Here is a 21,263-nt window from a genome sequence, read left to right as displayed (position 1 = left end):
ATCAAAGCTTGGGGGTGAGTTTCGTTACTCTAATTTCTAAAAAAATTTTATTTACGTACCGTCAAAAGCTGTTTGACAATCGGAGTTACCATTTTTATGTAAACCAAATTGTCCTTTATTGTAGCAAGTCGGCGAATCATTGTTGTATCTGCTTGTGTGGTACTGTTCTCGTGGAAAATCACCTAAACGCCTTAAATTTGTGTGGTCACCAAAGTTTTCTCAGTATTGACATAAAAAAAATCAACTTCTTCTTTTTCGTCCTCACAGTTAAGTTTTCTTTCAATACACTCAGCTTTTTCCTTGGTAGTGTTCTTATAATGCTTATTTTTCTGATTAATTGTTTCCTAGTTCTTAAAATTTATAGTGACAGATATTTCGCTGTACATGAAAACTGTGCTGGTAGCGTGTCATTTGAAGCTATATCTGCACTGGTTGATGTATTGATTATGATGTGTCTGTTACCAGTTGCTGTATAGTTTAGTATGACGGTGGAGGCTTCTGAAATCTTTAGCTTGTGACTGTGGCGACCCATCGGCGACCGACTCACCTTCAGAATTTACGCGTTCACTACCCATCGTTTGATCTATTTCATTCATGTTCGATAAATTACTTAATAATTGTGGATCCGCACAAGTTTCTACAGTCTCATGTAAACTACTGGTACCTGCTAATTGCTCAACGTGGTTTCCCTCATCCTGTACTGACGCGTTGCTTGTGACACCCCCTGCTGTCTTGTGCAACAATGGAAATTCATATTGTTTCTTGTTGTGCCTAACATGATGAAATACTATTTCTTGGAAAAGCAAAATTCCTACAAGACAAAACAAACAAAAGCAGAAACTATAGTACTAAATCTTTAGTATTATGCCAACTGTTCATGAAATACAGTCATCGATAATCATCACACAAGATAAATTTTCACATATTGAACCAAATTTTAAATGAATTGCCTGAAAAAGAAGTACAGCATTAGCAAAATTAACGCAGCAGTATTTTTCGAGAAATGAGACTATATATTACCAACAGAGTGAAAGAACTATCATAGCAGAAAAAGTCGACATATGTAGGTTTCCCACTATCTGTTTCCGTATGAAATTTTGCCCAGATTTGTGTCCCACTTTACAAAAAGTCTATGTATTTCAAGAACTATGTACCCACAAACTGTTACGTACATCTAAAACTCGTAAGTTAATCTTCGACTAAACAGAACCTAATTTGAACTGAAATGCAACTGAAATGAATACAACTTGCCTTTATATTAAATGTACAACTGAAGTAAAGCAATGATCAGGCCCTAATCAAAGTTTACATTTACTGTGCGTCTTGAGGTTTCTCGAAGGCACAACAGCAATAACCAAGCTAAGCTGGATTTCTATTTTTAAATAAAATTTCCAGTGTTCAAACTGCTGCACACCATATGCTGCAATGTGGTAATGAGTAATGATATACTTTCTTCAAACAGTGGGCTCGGGAAGTAACATCCCCGCTGACATGATATTCCAAGTCAACGATTATAGAGTGAAGTATGTACTCAAAAGACAGCGTACAATTTCCCGTGATCTTCACCCATAACATTCATCTGAACAATACTTTGCTTCACATAATGAAAAACGATTCCAAATGGTACAAATGTCAACAGACAGTTTTCATATAAACCAAACAGCCTAATTAGTTGGTATCTTAACGTATGACTCATGGAGGTGGCGTAGTCTTTCTCTCTGCTCTAAGCAAATTAAGTAACTGACGATAATGATTCTGGCAAACTAGCTGCGCAGTGCTGCAGTCTTACCTCAGGCCTCTGTTCTTCAAAAATTATAGCATTATTCTAAATTTACGTTCACCTCATCTTCTGATATAACGTCAAACAGATAAAATCGAAAGCCAACACACACTTCTGAACATGTCCATCACCTACCACACTTCAACTAAGGAAATATCAGACTGCACAGAGGCAAAGACAGTACAACAGGACCAAAGATTGTTTAAAACTAACATAACTTGATCTCTCCCTAACGTGCACATCGGCAACTTACAAAACTCAAAATGACGTGCCCACCTTACAAGAAATCCATACCGTCACAGGACTGGCATGACGTAGGGCACACTACTAAAAAGTCTTCTTCCTTCAACAATCAATGAATTACATAGTATCTTATGTGAAACGCTTTCATAAAAGAAGGCCACAGCCAATTGCATTTTTCTGTTTATATTATTACCACCACATCATATAACGCCGCAACATGTTATGGTATCTGTAGCCACATTCCACTTCCCATGATCCTGCGATTGCTTAAAGCTGAAACGTTTATCATCATACTGCTTACAGATTAAATACACTGAAGAGCCAAAGAAACTGGTACACCTCCTAATATCGTGTAGGACCCCCGCAAGGACGCAGAAGTGCCGCAATTCGACATGGCATAGATTCGACTAACGTCTGAGGGATCTGATACCATGGATGCTACAGGGCTATCCTTAAATTTATAAGAGTACGACGGGGTGGAGATCTTTTCTGAACAGCACGTTGCAAGGCATCCCACATGTGCTCAATAATGTTCATGTCTGGGGAGTTTCGTGGCCAGCGGAAGTGTTTAAAACTCAGAAGCCGGCCGGAGTGGCCGAGCGGTTAAAGGCGCTACAGTCTGGAACCGCACGACCGCTACGGTCGCAGGTTCGAATCCTGCCACGGGCATGGTTGTGTGTGATGTCCTTAGTTAGGTTTAAGTAGTTCTAAGTTCTAGGGGACTGATGACCACAGTGCTCAGAGCCATATGAACCATTAAAACTCAGAAGAGCGTTCCTGGAACCACTTTGTAGCAATTCTGGAAGTGTGGGGTGTCCTGCTGGAACTACCCTAGTCCGTCTGAATGCACAATGGACATGAATGGATGCAGCGGGTCTCCACATCCACACATCCATCTTCTCGTTACAATTTTAAACCAGACTCGTTCGATCAGGCAACATGTTTCCAGTCATCACCAGTCCAATGTCGGTGTTGACGGGCCCATCCGAGGCGTAAAGCTTTGTGTCGTGCAGTCATCAAGGGTACATGAGTGATAATACTTTCTACATTGCAGCCCAGTCAGCAATCGTGATAATCTAATATATAAGAAACTATCAGTCTCCATTGCGGTAATGAAACCAATCTTTAACTAGGTTTCAGCCCAAGTAATTGAGCCTTCTTCAGAAGATATACCTTATTCTGTAATATGTCTACGAGGGCATGGTCTAGAAATAAAACTAAAGCAGCCTGAATAGGCGTAGTGACATTTTAGAAACGCGGTACATAGGTACTAAGTTACCACCAAGACTCCGGCGAGCACCTCGTCTCCATGGACGCAGTGCGGTGGGCCTCAGGAGCTCACATGAAGCTAGTAGACCTAGATGACGCGCCTATTCAGGCTGTTTTAGTTTTATTTCTAGACCATGCCACCATAGACATATTATAGAATCAGGTATATCTTCTGAAGAAGGCTCAATTACTTGGGCTGCAACCTAGGTAAAGGTTGGTTTCATTACCGCAATCGAGGCTGCTAGTTTCTTATATGGTACATGAGTGAGCCTTCGGCTCCAAAATCTCACATCGATGATGTTTCGTTGGATGGTTCACACAGTGACACTGGTTGATGGCCCACGACTGAAATGTGCAGCAACTTTCAGAAAGGTTGCACTTCTGTCACGTTGAACGAATCTCTTCAGTCGTCTTTGGTCCCGTTATTGCAGGATTTTTTTCCGGCCACAGCGATGTAAGAGATTTGATGTTTTACAGGATCCCTGATATTCACTCGTGAAATGGTCGTACGGGGACATCCGCACTTCATCGCTACCTCGGAGATGTTATCTCCCATGGATCGTGCGCCGATGTCAAACCACTTAAAAACTCACTTAAATCTTGATTACCTGCCATTGTAGTAGCAGTAACCGATCTAACAACTGCGCCAGACACTTGTTGTCTTCATAAACGTTGCCGACTGCAGACCCGTATTCCGCCTGTTTACATATATCTGGTTCAAATGGTTCAGACTACATGTATCTAGTTCAAATGGTTCAGATGGCTCTAAGCATTATGGGACTTAACATCTGAGGTCACCAGTCCCCTATACTTAGAAGTACATAAACCTAACTAACCTAAGGACATCACACACATCCATGCCCGAGGCGGGATTCGAACTTGCGACCGTAGCAGCAGCGCGGTTCCGGAGTGAAGCACCTAGAACACGCTCGGCCACAGCGGCCGGGTTACATATATGTGTATTTGAATATGCATGCCTGTACCAGTTTCTTCGGCGCTTCATAGTCTATTTCACACGTAGATTTGTCATCATGGTACTTCCTAGGATGTAACTAGCAACTATATCTTTCATTTCTGCTGCCCGTTCTAAAGGTGTCATACCAGCAGTTATTTATAATAACGAAGGTTTTACCATTATCGCTTAAATCACGTATCCGTCCATGTACTACTGACTGATATTCAGCCACTCTCTCTTTATACGTAACGCACTGTCTAGCAGGTAGCCGATAAGTGAGACATTCTACGTACATACATGCACACTGTAAAAACTTGTAATTAGGAGAAGGTGAGACGACGGCCCTCCACCGTTGAGAATCTCCGAGGTTTCATTATCATAAGCGTGTCCACGACGTTTTGCTCGTCAGCGAGAGAAACGAGCAGACGCAGCCAGGTGAACAATACTGGTCCTCTCGCGCCTGGAGGCAGGCGGCGCCATGTAACAACAGGTGCCGGGAGAAAGCGCGCAGAAGGACCGCTCGCTCTCCGCCGCAGCTCCTATAAAAGGGGCGCCGTCGTCGGAAGAGGCATCAGTCATTCGTTGCATCCGGCACACACACGAGCAGCGATGAGGATCGTGGTAAGTCAACGGCAAGTCAGAGTCTAAGAACTTGCAATCGACATGGTGCATGTTGTGGAGTAGCCGCTATTCATAGGAATTATCACTCTGAACATCTATCAAAAGTGTAGCAAAACATAAAATACTAGAGCTATAACCTACACGAATCATGAGATCGTAGTTTCTCCAGATGGATGCAACGTCCAACTGGAGTGACTAGAGCTCGATAGAAATGCTAAAAAAAATGTAATTAGTCTTTCAGCGAAAATCCAAAATTCATATAAATCCGTTGGTATAGGGATCGCTCAGGTAAAAAAGTAGCATTTTTTAAAGTTTTTGTTCCCAACAGGGAGAGAAAGAATCGTTTGTCAATGTTGATTGGGGACCACGGGTGGTTGATTGTGTCGCGTATAGAAAGGGGTTTTCTTCATCCGCGCACAACTTCCACTTTGCTCGAGGTGTGTAAGAGTTGAATCTTAATGTATTTGTTGAGCGTATACTGATTGTGATAGATTTTAGTAAAGTGTGTTTTTATGTTTGTGATTTATCATGATCTGAATAGAAAGAAAGTGAAGAAAATGCTGCCACGTAGCCTATTGTTCTCGAATGGCACGAAGGAGACCGCCAGGCTTCACCATTAACAGTGTCACATGTTCACACGAGGTGTCGGGCTTGTTTCGGATTCAGTCACGGACGATGGCGTAAAGACTATTGACGAAGAATTTTATGGCGCTATCTCCCTTCCGCCTGTACGCAGCTCGTGGTCTAGTAGCTAGCGTTGCTGCCTCTGCATGACAGGGTCCCGGGTTCGGTTCCCGGCCGGCTTGGGAACTTCCTCTGGCCGGGGACTGGATGTTTGTGTTGTCCTCACCATTTCATCATCATTCGCGACAGTGGACAGATTGGACTGTGTCAATATTTGCGCTGATGACCTCACAGCTGAGCGCACCACAAACATCATCATCATCATCATCCCTTCCGCTTACTGGCCGAAGAATACCTGTGGTAAAAATTTCTTCCAGCACAAGGATTTGAACCCGTTTGAGCTATAAAATGTCAAATCAAAAACACCTTCAGCCTTCTACATTACCAGTTTTATTTCATTTTTGTGACCGGTTTCGGCGTTTTGCTACGCCATCTTCTTGACCGACGTGCAGGAAGGATCCCGACTCATGAATAATCGAAACAGTGACCACAATAGAGTCGCTGGTGTCCGTAGACTTCGTTTTGAGCAACCCGGTCCCTTCTTGCATCAACTGCAATTGCAATTTCTCTAATGTTTCTATACTTGTGCCAAGAATGGCTTAACGATGCAGTATCTTGTGTTTGCCGATACTGGAGGTTTTCTGATAAAGTAGATATTTTTTGTAGCACATGTGAATTCATGTTTCTTCAGTGGATAACAGTAACCAAGGAAGCGACCTTGTCACTCGTTCTGGATGTAATATTTCTTCATATCACAGCGCGAAGGACGCTGAGGTACTTGTGCTGAAACATTAGCAGAAGTATTCAAATACAGGACAAGGAACATGCCGTAGCCTCACTGAAGGAAATGATCCGGCATTAGTTTGAGGTGATATAGGAAATCGCACAATATACAAACTAGACTCTGCGGATATAAATACGAATCCAGTAGTGTTGGCAGTAGAGCCAAGATGAAGCCGAAATGCACGCGTTTATCTCACGCAGGCCGGCGTGAGGAGGGAAGAACTATACTGACGTGAGGTCTGGAACATGACAAGGAGTCAGAATTCAGAAAGCGGACGAATTTAGGTTGATACTTAACTTTAATCCATTATTGATGAACGTCGCTCTTGAAGGTACGTGATTCACAGTATCAGTATCAATAGTAACTGAATATGGCGCCTTGCTAGGTTGTAGCAAATGACGTTGCTGAAGGCTATGCTAAACGGCCGTCTCTGCAAATGTCTCTGCAAATGAGAGCGGAAGTAGTCAGTGAACCATCGCTAGCAAAGTCGGCTGTACAACTGGGGCGAGTGCTACGGAGTCTCTCTAGACCTGCCGTGTGGCGGCGCTCGGTCTGCTATCACTGATAGTGGCGACACGCGGGTCCGACGCATACTAACGGACCGCGGTCGATTTAAAGGCTACCACCTAGCAAGTGTGGTGTCTGGCGATGACACCACAAATCCTTTTCCTCCCGAAAACATATTAAATGACTTAATCATAACGCCGACTCGCTTAATACACATTTCGAGATACTTTCCGCCAAGTCACTTGTAACATCTACATCTACACTGCTTAACGTGTGTGGCAGAAGGCACTTTGTGTACGTATCTTAACTTCCACCCATTTCAATTCCACTCGTGAACGACATAAAGAAAGAAGGTTCTTACTATGACGTGTATGAGCTCGAATCTCACCAACTTTATTTTAATGGTCTTTTCGCGAGATATACCTGAGAGATAGCAATATATTGTTTTATTCTTCTTGGAACGTACGCAGACGGTACTTTAACTGTAAGCCACTCAGCGGTGCGGATCGTTACTCTTGAAGCGTCTGACAATGGAAATGACTGAGCATCTCCGTTACGCTCGCTGCCCTTACTTCTATTTCCTCTATAAACCTTATATTGTGCGGATCCCAAGCTAACGAGCAATATTCAATGATTCATTAAACTAGGGTTTCGTAAGCTGTGTCCTTGTGGGTACCCTACACTTCCCGAGGTTTGTTCCAACGAATCTTAGTCTGCTATCTGGCCAATCTATGACTGTATTTACGTGGTCGTTCCACTTTAAATCTCTCTGTACGCACAATATGCACATTTTGTTGACGTAAATGCTTGCAGATATTGTTCTGCAATCGTGCAGTCATACAATAAAGGGTTTTCCTGTTATTTTTTCCCGAAGACGTTGCATTTACGTTGATGATCAAGTCCTATTAAACAACGTAAGGAAAGTTCAAAAGAATTTTTATTAGTACCTGAGAGAAAACATCAGTCAATAACAAGGAATTTTTGTTTTGGAAATAGAAAGGACAGTTAGCCAAATTAGTTGGGCTATTTTTTATTGAACGAACCACTTACGGAAATGAACCGGAAGCCTTAGTGTGACTCGCCATAACGTATTTACGGTACACACCGCTCTTATTTTTCAGCCAATGAAATAGTAATTTTATAGATGATGCCGACACGATCAGGAATTAATCATATTGAAAGGAATCAGACGTCGTAAGGAATTACAGTTACACGTAACATACTTCAGCGGGCTGCGTGACGGAAGAAATAACCAAAAATGACAGTAGCTTCGGCGAGGAAGGTTCCTCCTCCCCCCTTCCTTCCCCGCCCCCCAAAAATATGAAAACTCGATACGCTGCATTTCATTTCAGCGCCATTGATCAATGAAACAATTTTTTTTCTGTTTTATTTTACGAGATTACAGAGCATCAGCAGCCTCTACGGTGTCTGCAATGAGTGCCAATATTCCATATACCTATTCATCTATGCATTCAGTATAATAAATTATCAGTTAGTGAAGTAGTGCCTTTTAGAAAGATAAATTTTCTTTACTTTAGTAGCCAAATAAGTTATGGTACTGTTGTCCTAACTGAACATATGCTTGTATTTCAGCATGATTGCTGAATGCGTTAAAAGCAACCTAAGTCTTTCAAGGATGGTTTCATTTTATCCGTTACAAAATGGTTGCCGAAGGCTGTCATTGTAAAAAAAGAAAAGAAGGTGGACTTAATTTTTATCTGCCATTCGCGAATTTCATTCATCTAATTTCTAATAACTTTACTGCAAAGAGTTTCTTTCTAAAGCTCCGTTTATTGACATATGACTTGAATATGTAGTAACAATTGATAATTTATGCTACATCTGGTCTGTAACCCATTTTTCCAGCTTACTGCGAGCTGTCGTCACAATCGTTAGGGTATCTAAGCACACTTCCAAGGCCTGTCGCAGATTTGTACTGGCACTGATTTTTCCTCACACGATTTACGGACACTGCTACCACTGTTAGTTCCTTGCAGTATTTTCTATTGCCATACACATACTCGTTACATTGAAGGTTCTGCAATCTTAGCGGTCAGCACTGGCACCATTTCACAATGTTATTTCATTCATTTCATACCCACCGACTTATTTACTTGAGTGTGTTAATTCATTTCACTTTATAGCGCCTTGTAGTCGTCGTTCATAATGGAATTAATTTCTGATCGACAGTAAAAAAAATATTTTGACGATAAAAACGAATCAATACGAAGGAAATATTTTTCTTTCAAAATCTTAATCTATGAGTATTTCTACATCAATGAGACCTTTTGCCGGCCGGAGTGGCCGTGCGGTTCTAGGCACTACAGTCTGGAACCAAGCGACCGCTACGGTCGCAGGTTCGAATCCTGGCTCGGGCATGGATGTGTGTGATGGCCTTAGGTTAGTTAGGTTTAATTAGTTCTAAGTTCTAGGCGACTGATGACCTGAGAAGTTAAGTCACATAGTGCTCAGAGCCATTTGAACCATTTGAATGAGACCTTTTTTTCTTTTGTTGCAGTGGACTTTAGTTTTTCTGTCGGTGTGTACCGTGTCCCTTGCAAAGGAAGATGGCACTAAGAAAGAAGGAGGCAAGGCCGCGAAGAACGAAAAGCGAGGGCTGTTCGGCCTGGGAGATGGCGGCTTCGGCGGCGGATACGGCGGCGGCTTCGGAGGCGGCCACGACTTTGGAGGCGGCTTCGGCGGCGGAGGCTTCGGAGGCGGACACGGAGGAGACCTGGGTGGAGGCTTCGGAGGCGGCTACGGGGGAGGACTCGGTGGAGGCTTCGGAGGCGGAGTTGGGGTCAGCGAAGGCAAGATCAAGGCCATCACCATCACCAAGGAAGTACCCGTACCTGTTCCACAACCGTACCCCGTCACAGTGGAGAAGAAGGTTCCCTACCCTGTGAAGGTCCCCGTGAAGGTCCCCGTGGACAGGCCGTACCCCGTCCCTGTGCCAAAGCCATACCCTGTGCCTGTTGAGAAGCCGGTGCCGTACCCAGTGAGTGTACCCAAGCCTGTCCCAGTGCCCGTGCCCCACCCTGTGGTGGTGAAGCAGCCTGTGCCAGTCGTCGTCAAGGACAGCGGGTACGGAGGCGGTTTCGGCGGAGGTTTCGGAGGAGGTCTTGGCGGAGGCCACGGCAGCTTCGGCGGAGGATTCGGAGGGTCGTCTTTCGGTGGTCACGGAGGATACGGAGGTGGTGGCTTCGGTGGACATGGAGGCTTTGGCGGTGGCAGCTTCGGAGGTCACCACTAGTAAAGAGCTGGCAGGTCACCCTATCTGCTGGTAGCGACTCATCATCTAGTCTTCTTACACTGACCAGAAAGGCTTGTAAATTTTAATATTTTTCTACGAAATAAATGATATTTACAAACGATTTGGAGTTGTAATGCATTCCACATCTTACACAGCCACGGTCCACGTTATGTAATTCATTATGAATACCTCTCCTTGCCTGTTCACATGAATTATTATACAACTTGTGTTCATCATCTGATGATGACTGGCTTATAGGCCGAAACCTGTGTGGCTGCTGTGACCCTGGCTTAAAAAATATAAGAAATAATTTTTCATTCCATATCTTTCTGTTAAGATAAGAATTAATTTTAATATTACTTCTTTTACGTTTACCATTAGCTGGCAAACGTCTTTCGGTTCACGTATGGGAACATTATCTCAAAAACAGCAACCAACCAATAGTTTTCATTTTTCTTTGTTCATCATCGGAGAGGAGACAGTCGTTGGTTTCAGATTTGAACACAAGAACAACATTTTCAGATTTATTGGAAGCTCACTGCGCAAGTTTAAAAGAGATGATATATATGTAAAAAAATAAATAGTAGCCAAGATCGCAGGAATTCTTGCGATCTTAGTTACCAGTTTATTGTTTTATAACCATCTAGATCGCTCCCACATGAGCACAATGTGCTCCCTACAAAAATGTGTTATATATACCTACAAGAGTCAGCATTGGTCAGATGTATAAGCAAAGTATTGTAACGGTATGTCCGGAAACCAACACCTGTTGACGTATGCACCAGTCTGACCTCTCATTCCCGTCTGTGTGCTGCCCGGAAGTAATGTAGGCAGTGCTGCGTGGGCTAGGACATATCCTCAAACATCCTTCACACATTCGCGGTAAACGATGACAGCCAAAACTGTTGCATGGTAAAGATTTATTAAAATTCTTGACCACGGTTTCAGTATATCTAAATATACCTCCATCAGAAGTAAAATACACTAAAATCACATCCTGCAATGGAGACTCATAAAACAATTGTGCCAAAGGCGTCGTCAGTAGTTAAAACATCATCTCCATTTGTACAACATAATTGTGGACAGAGGGTCGATGGGAACACAGAATCAGTACTTCGCCTATAGTTCATAGGTGAAGTACTGATTTGCAGTGAATGATGGTCAAGTCCATTATTCTGTGAATTTTTTTTTTTTTTTTTTTTTTTTTTTTTTTTTTACAGCAAGAACATCCTCAATAGGTAATATGCAGCTCGATGTCGTTCAGTGACTACAATAAATGAAGACACTTAATGAGTAGTTTCATAAGAGCCATTTGAAAAATTCCAGCTTTCTTCTTCTTTCGACATACATTTAGGTAACTCCCTATTTCATTGTACCTATCAGTTTACTCATAACGATTTCTAAAAGAGCCTAAAACTGTTTTAATAATGGCAGATGAATCTGTTTTTTGTTATGAAAGTTTGGCTATATTATTTTATTCAGTTATGAGAAGTTTCCGTGTATGCTAAAGTATTGTACACATAGCACAGAGAGCAATCTGTAGTCAAACAACGCACTGCAACTGCGTTAATGACTCAAAAATACTGCTGTAATGGAGAAAGGAATTTAATGTCCTCAAACTGGTGCTCCTGCAGCAGTTTTAACAGCTGTGGCACAGAAAAAATTTTAACTTAGTCCCGTCATCTGCTGCTTTATGTCCACGGAAATCTCTAATTTGCAATAATTTGAACATTATTCAAATGGCTCTAAGCGCTATGGGACTTAACATCTGAGTCCGCAGCTCGTGGTCGTGCGGTAGCGTTCTCGCTTCCCACGCCCGTGTTCCCGGGTTCGATTCCCGGCGGGGTCAGGGATTTTCTCTGCCTCGTGATGACTGGGTGTTGTGTGCTGGCCTTAGGTTAGTTAGGTTTAAGTAGTTCTAAGTTCTAGGGGACTGATGACCATAGATGTTAAGTCCCATAGTGCTCAGAGCCATTTTTGAACTTAACATCTGAGGTCATCAGTTCCCTGGACTTAGAACTGCTTAAACCTAACTAAGCTAAGGATAGCACACACATCCATGACCGCGGCAGGATTCGAACCCGCGACCGTAGCAGCAGCGCGGTTCCGGACGAACATTATTTTTGAATAGCTCAATAGTGAGACGTAATTTCAGAAGAATGTACTCGGGTCACCGAAGTGATGATTTGGATACAAAGGAAGCGCAATACACGAAGAAATATTCACTCTTGTTTTAGTACAAATTACGTCTTTCCGTACCTGAATAATGTACACTCCTGGAAATGGAAAAAAGAACACATTGACACCGGTGTGTCAGACCCACCATACTTTCTCCGGACACTGCAAGAGGGCTGTACAAGCAATGATCACACGCACGGCACGGTCCCGCACACCGTTAGGCCGTCTTCCGCTCACGCCCCAACATCGTGAACCCGCCTCCAGTGGTGTCGCGACAGGCGTGAATGGAGGGACGAATGGAGACGTGTCGTCTTCAGCGATGAGAGTCGCTTCTGCCTTGGTGCCAATGATGGTCGTATGCGTGTTTGGCGCCGTGCAGGTGAGCGCCACGATCAGGACTGCATACGACCGAGGCACACAGGGCCAACACCCGGCATCATGGTGTGGGGAGCGATCTCCTACACTGGCCGTACACCACTGGTGATCGTCGAGGGGATACTGAATAGTGTACGGTACATCCAAACCGTCATCGAACCCATCGTTCTACCATTCCTAGACCGGCAAGGGAACTTGCTGTTCCAACAGGACAATGCACGTCCGCATGTATCCCGTGTGACCCAACGTGCTCTAGAAGGTGTAAGTCAACTACCCTGGCCAGCAAGATCTCCGGATCTGTCCCCCATTGAGCATGTTTGGGACTGGATGAAGCGTCGTCTCACGCGGTCTGCACGTCCAGCACGAACGCTGGTCCAACTGAGGCGCCAGGTGGAAATGGCATGGCAAGCCGTTCCACAGGATTACGTCCAGCATCTCTACGATCGTCTCCATGGGAGAATAGCAGCCTGCATTGCTGCGAAAGGTGGATATACACTGTACTAGCGCCGACATTGTGCATGCTCTGTTGCCTGTGTCTATGTGCCTGTGGTTCTGTCAGTGTGATCATGTGATGTATCTGACCCCAGGAATGTGTCAATAAAGTTTCCCCTTCCTGGGACAATGAATTCACGGTGTTCTTATTTCAATTTCCAGGAGTGTATATAGTGTTTTCTATAACGATTTAGTATTGCTGAATGCTACTACTTTTCTTGACAATGTCTATTATGAAATGTTTGTAATTCCAGCATGGTGCCTAATAATTTTTTCTTCTTATAGGAATCATTTTAAAAATCAAACAATGGTGCAAGCATTTGTTTCACACAAAAAGCACGATGTGTCCGATCAATGAATGTGTAGATAGCTCCACACAACGTTCGAAAAAGAAACCCCTGTTGTTTGAATCCTCTCCCTCAGTATTTCCACGTCATGTGAGCTGGTTCATCTTTCCCACCAGGGTTCCCTGGAAAGCGATTTAAATGACTATGCAGACACTCCTCGTCAGTGTTTATACCAGGGCTACGTCATTTAAAATGAAAGAGCATGTATTCAACCATTTGCACATACGTGGCTGCCTTATCATTAGGAAGCAAATTTTTCAAGACAAGAGCGTCTCAATTACGTAATATATAATTATTAAATTACTTAATGAGTAGTTTCATCTGAACTCGATGCAAAAGTCTAGCTTTTCTCTTTTTTCGACGTATATTCAGGTTGTACTGACCAGTTTAATCAAAACCTTTGGACAAACAGCTCAAACTTTTATGTAATTGCCAGTACATGTGAAGTTTTTACTACCCTCTTTGTAACAGAGGTAGTATATTGTATAGCGAAGAGTGCCTGTGCGATGATAGACAAAGACTATTACACGATTGAATCTTGTTTGGTTCCTTTCAGTTGCTGAATTTTAATAACATCTTCACTGAAAATTAACCTTTATCACTACCATCTTGGAAGGAAGTCGCTAACAGGAACAGTTTTGTTAACTATCTACTGCCTCTTTGCTTTTCCTTTCCTAACTCACGTTAGCTTCTTTTCCTGTTAATTTCTGGCGCGATTAATACTGAAAGAACTTACTATACAGCCTCTCCTACTCCCTCTCATGAAACAAGTGGTACTGTGGGAAAAGTCTCGAGTATGCTTTTTTGCACAGATGGTGAAATGCTTTTGCAATTAACAATGGCAATTTTCTGTTTCCTAAAATTAAGTCAAATAGTTCAACATGCATTTACAGGCGCTGTCAGAACATTTACAGCAACGAGTGGTCCCCTAACACTAAATAGTTTACGATTTAGTTAAAATGTCAATAACGCACTCACTGTAGAGGAACTGAAGTAATAGTTTGCGATAAAGGAAAATTATTACTCTCCCTCAGTCATCGCAGGTATACTTGGAAAACGAGCCTTTCTATTAATTATTTTTACTACTGTGAAACAATGGCGACTAAATGGGGAACTAACACTGACTAATGTAAAACTCATCCAGTTCAACCATAAGAGTTTCGAAAAGACCGCCACTACCGAAGCGATTCTATTCTGCTATTAAGGGCCGAGAGGAGGGGGGGGGAGGAGGGAGGAGATGCGTCGAGTTTGAAGTGACATCAAAATTCCTCACTCCGGCCTAACAATTACATACGCGTCCGAGCATTCCCCTCTGTTGTGCCTTCCTCCACGCTGCCAAAGAACGGTTCCTGTGTTCAAAAGGTAGAAATGTCCAACCACTGTGTCGCTCCAGGTTTCACCTTTGTATGCTTCTCATGGCCTGTTCGCTTCTCTGTCTCAAACGAAGTTAAATAGAGAACGATTCCTCTGTTTGGGGAAGTACGGGGCAGGGGGTGGGGGGTCGGAGTGAAATTCAATGAATCTCAAACTGCCGTTGAATGCGAAACTGTCAACCTACTCTCTCGTCCCGTTCTTGTTCTCGCCCATTCCCTTCTCCGTCTCCATGCTACGATAATTTTCAAACACCCACATAATCGTCCACCGAAAATCACTCATCGAGACAATCTGTCTCCATGCTACGGTACTTTTCAAACACCCACATAATCGTTCACCGACAATCACTCATCGAGAAAATGAAACTTCCCCTTTGAACAATTGTACACGACTGTGCTTAAACTGACACACAATATTTTTTAGCGCAACGCAATCTGACTTTCAGAAATCCCTACAAAGGAATGGCCCTAACTAACATTAACCTCTACCTTTCACAAACAACTTACCTCACCAAAATCTTCATTACTCGAACTACTGCAATACAGCGAGCGCCACTACTGCCAGCTAAATAAAAGATTCAAACTACGGAAGGCACTAACTACTCATAGGCATAGTTAGCAAAAGAAAGATTTTAATAGAGAACAAACAATGTATTTACCTTAATATTGTTGAAAAATCATAATATACATAGCAGTTCAAGACATCCAGTCTTACAAATTTCAAAACTCCGCCATTTCTCTCCCCACATCCACCACTACTGGCGGCTCACCTCCAACTGCGCAACGCTAAGCGCTGTTCACATCCAGCTGCCCAACACTACAATGGCAGACAACAATGCAAACTAGCCACAGACTGCACACAGCACAGCCAGTGATTTTCATATAGAGCGCTACGTAACGTTGCCAATAAGAAAACATAAACAGCCTACTTACATAAAGAAAACATAAACAGCCTACTCACAAAAAGTCGAAAGAAAATTAAAATAGCGTCCATAAGAATAAATGAAATAAGATCCTTAACTGGTTCCATCTTTCACACAGCTTTCAGTGTACGTGTATGGTTCGAAAATCACCTGGATGAGTTTAACGAGCGGGCCGCTGTGGCCGAGCGGTTCTAGGCGCTTCAGTCCGGAACCGCGCTGCTGCTGCGGTCGAAGGTTCGTATCCTGCCTCGGGCATGGATATGTGTGGTGTCCTTAGGTTAGATGGGTTTAAATAGTTCTAAGTCTAGGGGACTGATGACCTTAGATGTTGAGTCCCATAGTGCTTAGAGCCATGAGTTTACCGAACTTCTCTTGCCACCAAACTCCACGAATTTAAGTCCAGTTGAGAACCTGTGGAACACCACGATCAGACTCCTCGCGCCATGGATCCTCAACCGTGAAACCTAGCGCAAATGGCCAAGTCACTGGTGTGGACATGGCTGCATGTCCCTGTCGGTACCTTCGAGTACCTGACTAGTTCTCTTGCACGTCCACGCTGAAAAAGGTGGTTATTTAGAGTTTTGACAGGTGATCACATAAATGTGACTGGGAAGTGTATCTTTCATATTGGTTTATCTTTCAGTTTTGGTCATGTTCGAATCTCTTTTTCACTTTCGTCAATGTGTATTTGACATACAGTTTAAATAACAGTGACGAGAAACTGTGACTTTGTTACAACTCATCGTTTGTTTCTTTATCCTCAACGCTTTTGTAACTCTCGCTTTTTTTTTGAAAACTAATGTACACATAGGTATTTTTATCTGTAATCTTCATGCTCATTATTGATCTTTCGCACTAGTATGTAGAGGACATTTCATACATCAGCAAATGCCCTTAGCATTCTGGTTTTCTTCCAATTTTGCTTCCGGTAACTGACTGGCTAATGCGGATACCATGACCGTGAAAGCGACAGTGCGTCCGGAACGCGGCACACACATCCTGCTGCAGATTTACGCAGCGTGACGCTGCAGCCAGGCGGGGAAAGCGCGACCGCTGGTTACGCGCTCTGGTGTGTACGCAAGTGGTACCAGTTGACGGCAGATCTAACACACCTGCTGCCTCTCAAAGATGTGTGTCAGTGAGCGGGCTGTCCACAGCGACACGACTGAGGTCCACTTCACACTAGACGAGCACGGCACGGCCGTGGTATGGAGAACCATTTGCTGGCTTTCACATCTAGATTTCCACACGGAACTGGCTTTGAATATGTTTGAGTAATAATCCCTCTCACAACTTCCGCCATCGAGTATGGACGAATATCCTTTGTAGCTGAAATACATCGAATTTGATGGATTCACAATTTGAAGATTTTTACCATCAATAGCTTGGGGCAGTGTGGAAAATTAAAGACAGTTTGTCGGTCGGTAATCAAGAGCCTGTTGATGGTAATTGTGACACTATCGCAGAAAGACATGCGTCTTCATCGAAGGGCCGCGCGGGATTAGCCGAGCGGTCTTAGGCGCTGCAGTCATGGACTGTGCAGCTGGTCCCGCGCGGAGGTTCGAGTCCTCCCTCGGGCATGGGTGTGTATGTCTGTCCTTAGGATAATTTAGTTTAAGTAGTGTGTAAGCTTAGGGACTGATGACCTTAGCAGTTAAGTCCCATAAGATTTCACACACATTTGAACACTTTTTTTTCATCGAAGGGAAGAGAACGTTCCTAAACCGCGGTCGGTATTCAGGCGACGAGTCCGCTGAAAGAAAAAATTTAAAACTTGCACATTTTATCTATTTATCACAGTGCGCATAGTAACATCTATAAATGAAATTCTGATTTTTGTCCTCTGTAATTTTTCATCTCCAACAAGGAAGCAGTTCAACAGAATTTGCCAGTTTTTACAGTAGGCCGTCGAAAGCAAAGTCGTACGTTAACTTATTGTCTTCTTCTATAATCATATACGAAATGTACATACTCCTTACTTATAAGACATGAACAAGAATTAATTGCTTACCTTTTATGAGTGGGCTGCTGCAGGAACGTAGCACATGACTTTCCAAAGCAAGTGGTCGTAGCTGAGGGAAAATTCATATGTATTGAAGTTTTCTGTACGTGGATGATTAAAATCACACTACTGTTTGATACTAGGTTTGCACTGATCGCTAGTATTCCGTTTTCCTATCCTATGGTGTTTGACAGTAAGCTATACCATCGCGAGCTCCTTCGGATTACGATCGCGGCATTGACGCCATCAATAACTCGCATTTACTTCTGAAAGAAGACATTATCACTGTCACCACCACTTAGAAACCTAAGTTTACTTCTGCCTCTATTTCACTCGCAGCAATGCATTGCGTAAAACGTAGCAAAGGGTAAGTAAGCTACACTCCATCACGCGCTTTCAATACCAGATTTGTACATGAAGTGCAAATGCTTGAGAAATGTCATTATTTCACAGTGACTCTTAGGAATTATTACGAATCTAAGATTCCATACCACCGCACGTGGAAAAAGTTGATTTCTTAACCTAATACATTCTTCAAAATCGCTGAGAAACATTACCTAACTAAAAAAATCAGGTGCCTTTTCTTTTTTGGCAAGGATAGTAATGAAAAAATAGGTTCATAATCTTATATACCGTCAATGTTCGTACAGCTTGATAATGAAAGAACTCTTCCCCCTTCAGCCTGAACCCCCCTCCCCCCCTCATGCCGTGCCTTGCCGCGCACAACAGTAGCCTGATTAAGTGTGGAACAGCCATGCGGCATTCCGTGTACACGCCACCGTTTTGACGGTTGCCAGACAAGTGTGAAAGGGGCCTAACTTTCTGTGAATTTCCGGCACATTATTTTGTCTCAAGTGGTTGTAAGGTATAGCTGGTGAGCGAAAATACACGACCCGCAATTAAAAATCCAACATCAAGTAGACCAGTAAAAATCATTTATTGGTGTTTTGAGCATATAACCCGGCTGGTTTATCGAGTCGAACTTAGCTTGGATAACAGGTATGCAAACGTCAACCCATACCACTTCATTTCTGCTCCAGAGTTCGTCAACCGCAGTGGATGGCGAATGGCACCACGCCAATTGCTCGCTGATCCTTGGCGAGACTTCGAAATCACAACACCGTTATAAATATCCACCGTAGGCTGTCAGTTTTTTTACACAAGATATACCTTTTTTATACAAGATGTACCTTTACGCTAAATTACTCGCCAATTTCGGCCTGTGGCTATTTTCAGATGCCTATAATAACAACACCGTCAAAAGAAAACTGTAAGCTACTTAATTAACTTGGCACATTACATTTGATCTTCCATTACTTACAGCTGTGTTGATGATATTGTAGAGCAGACACACTTCTCTGGTCTACCACAAGGCGTGCAGTAGGTGCAGCTGCTACGCTGTCCTGTCTTCTTGACAAAGAAATATTTACAATGGGATTCAGATTTTACGCAGACTTACGAACCGTTTGACAAATGTCTCTGGTCGCTCCGATAAGTATTCCGGAAGTCGATGAAATTAATCAGTAATGAAAATTTATGAAACAAATTTTTCCCGGCATTTGGAGCTCACCGTAGGTTTCCTAATGAGTGGCCTGTTGTCTCTTGTGGGTGGTGCAGTTTTCCGCGCCTTTGTTTAATTGTTCATAATAATTCGCAACATAGCGACTATTCACTAAGGCTCGTCGAGTTATTAGTTTGAATTTCTCGTAACGGTTTCCATTCGGCGCAGGGACGTTAGATGATCCCGTCGTTCAGGGGACACCAGCCTCTGAACCGTGTGGCCAGGCCTTACTGGCTGGAATAGATCCGAATTTACCCGCTGTTGACCGTGGGCCTCTGTTTCTGTCGGTGGACGTATGCTGATGTGGTAATATACTTACTTAATGCCATTAAACTTTGCATATTATAGTTGTTCTTACACTCTCATAGTTGTATCGATGATATCTGTTTCATACTCATCATTCTGCTTTTCTCTTTTTTCGACGTATATTCAGGTTGTACTGACCAGTTTAATCAAAACCTTTGGACAAACAGCTCAAACTTTTATGTAATTGCCAGTACATGTGAAGTTTTTACTACCCTCTTTGTAACAGAGGTAGTATATTGTATAGCGAAGAGTGCCTGTGCGATGATAGACAAAGACTATTACACGATTGAATCTTGTTTGGTTCCTTTCAGTTGCTGAATTTTAATAACATCTTCACTGAAAATTAACCTTTATCACTACCATCTTGGAAGGAAGTCGCTAACAGGAACAGTTTTGTTAACTATCTACTGCCTCTTTGCTTTTCCTTTCCTAACTCACGTTAGCTTCTTTTCCTGTTAATTTCTGGCGCGATTAATACTGAAAGAACTTACTATACAGCCTCTCCTACTCCCTCTCATGAAACAAGTGGTACTGTGGGAAAAGTCTCGAGTATGCTTTTTTGCACAGATGGTGAAATGCTTTTGCAATTAACAATGGCAATTTTCTGTTTCCTAAAATTAAGTCAAATAGTTCAACATGCATTTACAGGCGCTGTCAGAACATTTACAGCAACGAGTGGTCCCCTAACACTAAATAGTTTACGATTTAGTTAAAATGTCAATAACGCACTCACTGTAGAGGAACTGAAGTAATAGTTTGCGATAAAGGAAAATTATTACTCTCCCTCAGTCATCGCAGGTATACTTGGAAAACGAGCCTTTCTATTAATTATTTTTACTACTGTGAAACAATGGCGACTAAATGGGGAACTAACACTGACTAATGTAAAACTCATCCAGTTCAACCATAAGAGTTTCGAAAAGACCGCCACTACCGAAGCGATTCTATTCTGCTATTAAGGGCCGAGAGGAGGGGGGGGGAGGAGGGAGGAGATGCGTCGAGTTTGAAGTGACATCAAAATTCCTCACTCCGGCCTAACAATTACATACGCGTCCGAGCATTCCCCTCTGTTGTGCCTTCCTCCACGCTGCCAAAGAACGGTTCCTGTGTTCAAAAGGTAGAAATGTCCAACCACTGTGTCGCTCCAGGTTTCACCTTTGTATGCTTCTCATGGCCTGTTCGCTTCTCTGTCTCAAACGAAGTTAAATAGAGAACGATTCCTCTGTTTGGGGAAGTACGGGGCAGGGGGTGGGGGGTCGGAGTGAAATTCAATGAATCTCAAACTGCCGTTGAATGCGAAACTGTCAACCTACTCTCTCGTCCCGTTCTTGTTCTCGCCCATTCCCTTCTCCGTCTCCATGCTACGATAATTTTCAAACACCCACATAATCGTCCACCGAAAATCACTCATCGAGACAATCTGTCTCCATGCTACGGTACTTTTCAAACACCCACATAATCGTTCACCGACAATCACTCATCGAGAAAATGAAACTTCCCCTTTGAACAATTGTACACGACTGTGCTTAAACTGACACACAATATTTTTTAGCGCAACGCAATCTGACTTTCAGAAATCCCTACAAAGGAATGGCCCTAACTAACATTAA

At 43.0% G+C, this 21,263-nt stretch overlaps 1 protein-coding gene across 1 annotated transcript in view; it reads left to right on the top strand.

Annotated features, from left to right (window-relative positions):
- Positions 1-21,263, top strand: part of LOC126151414 (elastin-like) — a 163,586-nt gene that overhangs the window by 103,276 nt on the left and 39,047 nt on the right. Inside the window, exons 4-5 of the mRNA XM_049915939.1 lie at positions 4,572-4,868; positions 9,362-10,095. Coding sequence (XP_049771896.1) covers positions 4,572-4,868; positions 9,362-10,095 — 1,031 coding nt within the window. The remainder of the gene's footprint in view (positions 1-4,571; positions 4,869-9,361; positions 10,096-21,263) is intronic.

The sequence above is a fragment of the Schistocerca cancellata genome, chromosome 2 (genome assembly GCF_023864275.1).
Source record: "Schistocerca cancellata isolate TAMUIC-IGC-003103 chromosome 2, iqSchCanc2.1, whole genome shotgun sequence".
Taxonomy (NCBI): Eukaryota; Metazoa; Arthropoda; class Insecta; order Orthoptera; family Acrididae; genus Schistocerca; species Schistocerca cancellata.
Note: the sequence above shows the minus strand (reverse complement) of the source record. Positions and strands in the feature narration are given on the sequence as shown.